Source organism: Trachinotus anak, unplaced genomic scaffold (genome assembly GCF_046630095.1).
Source record: "Trachinotus anak isolate AG129_WGS33_773 ecotype Australia unplaced genomic scaffold, CSIRO_AGI_Tana_v1 ptg000038l, whole genome shotgun sequence".
In the NCBI taxonomy this organism is placed as follows: domain Eukaryota; kingdom Metazoa; phylum Chordata; class Actinopteri; order Carangiformes; family Carangidae; genus Trachinotus; species Trachinotus anak.
The window spans coordinates 487,460-492,500 of NW_027273889.1; the positions used below are offsets into that span (position 1 = coordinate 487,460).

Here is a 5,041-nt window from a genome sequence, read left to right on the forward strand (position 1 = left end):
CCACGGTGTCCTGTTAGATTCATTATGAGGCTTGTGGTAAATCCAGGGAAGAAAGTGTGCAGTGAACTAAAAAGGTTCTCAGTGCCATTTATTTATTAAACAGATGATTCGATAACTTTCTACATTGTCATTTATTGTTAATGTTACTGTTTTAACCACATTTAAGTTGGTTAACATTACATTAACCTGAAACATCAACGTCCTGATGGATGTTATTAACTTACACTGATGCTTCATGATGAACACACTTCAGTCACATGTGCCAATTCAATTTACCTTATTATAACATTTTTATTATTGTTTTAATGTCTCAGCTCTTTCTGCCTGTGTTTTCCTTTCATGTTACCTGATGTCAACATTTCAGTCCTGTTTATGGTTAAAGGAGCATTTATCATCTCTGTTATAAAGTTGGTTAATAGAAAGTCTAAATATGTAACTTTCAGGAACAGAGATGAGTTTAATCGGCGCTGGGACAGAAGTTCAACCTGTGTTCAGTAAGTAACAGTGTAATTGCCACACAACTCTCAAACTACACTACATTTGACCTACAGCAAAGGCTGCTGCACTAACTTACTTGTGTTAGTATATTTTTACTTTGACTGTGTGGTACTTGTACTTGAACACGTCTTCTACCACTGGTTTGTCGTCTGGAACGGACAGAAACCAAATCAGCTTCAGGTCTCCACCGTGGCCACCGGGGGGCGCATGACACCTAACGACGTTTTCATGAGGGGCCGTTTCAGCAGCACTTGAAGGAGCAGCTGGTGAATGGACAGAAAGCTGAAAAATTAAAAGGTGGAATGATGAGAGGTAACAGGAGAGGAGTAAAGAAGATGAATATAAACTAAAGTCTGAGGTGGGGGCGGGAACGAACTGGAAGAGGAGCTTCACACGGCCGGTTAGTTCTGCATTACACGTTGCAACAGAGTGTGAAGGCAGGAAACAGATGACACACTGCATCACACTGATACCACAGAGAGAGAGAGCAGAGAAAAGAGAAGGTGAACCACAGCAGAGAAGAGAGGCAGAAAGACTCTGAGCTGGATAGAGTTCAGCAAGTGAACTGAGAAAGGAGAAGAAACAAAAGGAGGTGAAAGGAGACGAGAGGATGAAGACGAGATAAAGGAGAGGCTGATGTTTGAAGCTCTCTAAAAAGAACAACAAAAGGTTTTAAACAACGCACAGGAAGAAAAGGAGGTGAGGGTTAGGGTTAGAGGAGACAAGTAAAAAGAGAGGAAAGTGGACGACAAGAGGAGAGGTGCAGAGTTTGACACTGAGCAGAGGAGGAAGCAGAAAGTCAGAGAGGAGGGTGAGGGAAGCACGGAGGAGAGGAAATACAAGGAGGCAAGAGAAAAGACACTGAGAAAAGTGGAGCAAGAAAGGAGGGGGAAAAAGAAGAGGTGAGGAGGCAGAGGAGGACCTGCACAAGTGTCATGGAGGAGGACATCAGGAAACAGGGGATGCTCTACCTCCAGCAGCAGAGGTTTGGGAAGGTACAAACACAAACTGTAACACTGACACACAACGTTAACAGCACAGCTAACAACGCAGCTAATGTTAACGCTACATGGGAGCAACGCAACTTTATGTACAGCAACAAGACCAACCAGGGGTTAAAGTGGGCTGGAACAGTCTGCTGTTAGTAGGTAAACCTGAGTGTCTAAACAGAGCGAGACGGGCGAACACACACACACACACACACACACACACACACACACACACACACACACACACACACATATACGTCATTGTTGCAGTAGAAGTGATGGCCTGCTGATCCAGGAACACAGAAAAAACTCTACATTATAAATTCCTGAGGTTTTTATGAAGACCAGCTCTACATGTGGTTGTAGATGTTCGTGGAGAAATGTGTTGCTGGTGTGAACAGCCAGGCTGCTGCTCGAGACAGTGGGACTGGATCAGGCATGCCCCTCCCCCACAAGTCTTAGGGTTCTTCGACCTGCAAAGTCCCACTTTAACCCCTGGAAACTGGTAACTTTGATAGAAGTAGTAACAGCAGTAAAAGCAGCAGTAACAGTAAAAATATACTGCATCATAAACATAATAATTCATACTTGCATAAGTGATATGCATGTTACTGAAGGATGCCTGTAGGGGGCACACTAGAGCTCTCAGACCATTTAGAACCACCGGATTTGCATGATAACAATAACCAGGGCTGAGATCATGGCAGAAAAAGGACAGAGGCGCTACCATCGCTAAAGCAAGCGTGAGACAGCAGCGACAATGTTTCTCTCATTTTGTCAATATCTGATGATTTGCTTGTCATCCTACCCTGCCCCTAACGTTCATGTGTATATTTGAGAGAGAGTAACAGAAGTAACAGTGGTAACAGTAACAGTAGTAACTATAGTAACGGTCACGGTAGTAACAGTAACAGTAACAGTACTAACAGTAACAGTACTAACAGTAACAGTACTAACAGTAACAGTAGTAACAGTAACAGTACTAACAGTAACAGTAGTAACAGAAACAGTAGTAACTGTAGTAACGGTGACGGTAGTCACAGTAACAGTACTAACAGTAACAGTAGTAACAGTACTAACAGTAACGGTAGTAACAAAAACAGTACTAACAGTAACAGTAGTAACGGTACTAACAGTAACAGTACTAACAGAAACAGTAGTGAGATCAGTGTTTCTCACCTCTTTCTTCACACAATCTGCTGCTGTGAGTTTATTATTCCAACATTTACTGTGTGTGTGTGTGTGTGTGTGTGTAGAAGTGGAAGCGTGTGTGGTGCGTCCTGTACAGAGAAAGTTCCTGTTCCATCTCCAGACTGGAGTTCTTTGAGTGTAAAGATGGAGGGACTGTGGAGAAAAATGACAAAACTCTGCGCAAACAGCAGGAACACAAGAAGGTACAGTGCACTCTACTAGACTCTACTGGACTCTATCCTGCCTGTTAAAGGTGTTTTTCTCCTCCAGGTGCTAAGGGGTTGCAGACCTGCTGGATATGAATTATGCCCTGAGATAACCTCTGCTATGATGTGGCTCCATGTAAATTAAAATGAATTGAATTGAATCTACTATTCTGTTCTACTGTACTTTACTCTGTCTTTGTGTTTTGCTTTACCCTGTTTGACTTTTACTTGAATCACCTCCACTATATTCTGCGCTACAGTACTGCACTCTACTCTGTTCTACTGGGCTCTACTGCCTGCACCGTCCTAATCCATCAGGAGAACTACACGTTTGGTCATTGATTTGTTCTTCTTCTTCCATCAGTCTTACTCTGTTGCCATAGTGAAAACGTAACCTTTTACCCAGCATCCTGTTTACATCTCCTAGGTGATACGTCTGGCGGACTGTATCCGGGTGTCGGAGGTGGATATGGATGGATGTCCCAAAGATACAGGACCCTTCCTGGTGGAGACCACAGAGAAGATCTATGTGTTCGCTGCAGACAGAAATCAAGTGGACGACTGGACACACAAACTGTGTGAGATCGCCTTCCCTGTAGGTACACACACACACACACACACCGATATAAATAAATACATGAATAAATAAATCTTGACATCACAGGACAGTTGTGGGGTCACATGTGAGATCTCAGCCACATGAATGAAGGTGTGATGTGAGGGTGTTGTCATGTCACACATTGTAAAATAGACTCTTTGGGTTTACAGTCGCACTTACAACCCAGTTCAGAAATGTCCTCACGATTAGGTTTAGTTTAGTTTAGTTTAGTTTAGTTTAGTTTAGTTTAGTTTAGTTTAGTTTAGTTTAGTTTAGTTTAGCCTGTTGTTTGGTCTGGTCTGGTCTGGTCTGGTCTGGTAAAGGTGGTAATTCGATGTCATGTTGTGTTGCTGTGGGAAGATGAAACGGCAGCGTGTTGGTGAGATGTTGTTAAAAACACTGCTGGCTCTGAGCAGGTCGGTTGTCAGGAAGTGAAGCGGCTGCAGACAGAAGCCTTCACACGTCGTCCTACGACTGTCTGGGGAGGAAACTGACAGACTGAACTGGTCACTTCTGTGTCGGCTGGTTCGTGTCCTGGTGATTCAGTGATAAAGAAACAGACTAACGCTGCATCTGGTGTCGTCCAGGTAACTGTGGTGAAGAGTTTCACACAGAAACCATCAGAAATAAAAACACTGGAAACACATCTAACAGGTCACAAACGAAGCATCAGCCTAAATATGATGAAAGACAGATAAAGTGTAAACAATCCCAGGACAAACAGAACCGTTCCTCTGTTGATCTGATGTTAAATATTGTCAGGGTGATTATAAATAGCAGGATGATGACAGACGCCTGACGGTCCTGAGTCACAGCTCGACTTCTTCTTTCTGTCTCCGTGTGACAGGAAATACACATTTTATACACCAACAGCCAATCACACAGCAGCGTCTGACTGGTCTGAAAAACACTAAGACTAACCTAGACACCTCCATCGATCCCCGCGCTTCCAAAGATCTGAAATCGGTCAGGAACTTCCTGCTGTTTAAGGTGGAAGTCGATGTTGTAACAGCAGCAGGTTACAGGTGAGCTCAGCTGAGGTGAAGGTCTGTTTAAAGGAAAATACTGCAGCAAACCACATGTTCTTAATGCAGGTGATGCAGAGAAGAAAAACGGACACAGGGAGACAAGAAAGCTCATGTTCTGAGTTTAGAACGGACAGACCACGTCAGAGACATTCAGTGAAGTCAAATACATTTAGAATAATAAAATGTTATCAAAGTGTTATAATTGTTCTAAAATGTTAACATGAGAAGATCCGTCTGTATAATCTGTCTAATTACAAATCTGTATCATTACCCAAGGAAGTTTTATGACATTTGTACTCATTTTTAAGAATCAGATTTTTTTTTAACTAGTATTAAATACTTTAATATACATGAAGACAGAAACAACAGTATGAATATAGTCCTGTCCTTTTTTCATAATGAATAAGTTCCGCCCCATTTATGTTACTTTTTATGTGGAAAAGTCTCTATAATCTTTGCTTCTTTTTGACGTTGATTGTCTGGATGAGCTGTTTGTTTAGTTTCCTGCTCGTCACTGATCTGCAGTAATGT

General features: G+C 42.4%; 1 protein-coding gene across 4 annotated transcripts in view; it reads left to right on the top strand.

Moving 5' to 3' along the window:
- Window positions 1-462: 462 nt before the first annotated feature.
- The window catches only part of dok2 (docking protein 2), a 13,525-nt gene continuing 8,946 nt past the window's right edge, over window positions 463-5,041 (top strand). Inside the window, exons 1-3 of one of the 4 annotated variants that reach the window (XM_071472377.1) lie at window positions 463-1,493; window positions 2,744-2,881; window positions 3,312-3,479. In XM_071472377.1, the coding sequence (XP_071328478.1) occupies window positions 1,434-1,493; window positions 2,744-2,881; window positions 3,312-3,479 (366 nt within the window). In that variant the 5' untranslated portion in view covers window positions 463-1,433. Of the gene's footprint in view, window positions 1,494-2,743; window positions 2,882-3,311; window positions 3,484-3,537; window positions 4,070-4,124; window positions 4,508-5,041 lie in introns of those variants that run through there. The other 3 variants (XM_071472378.1, XM_071472380.1, XM_071472379.1) reach the window with 3 other exon arrangements.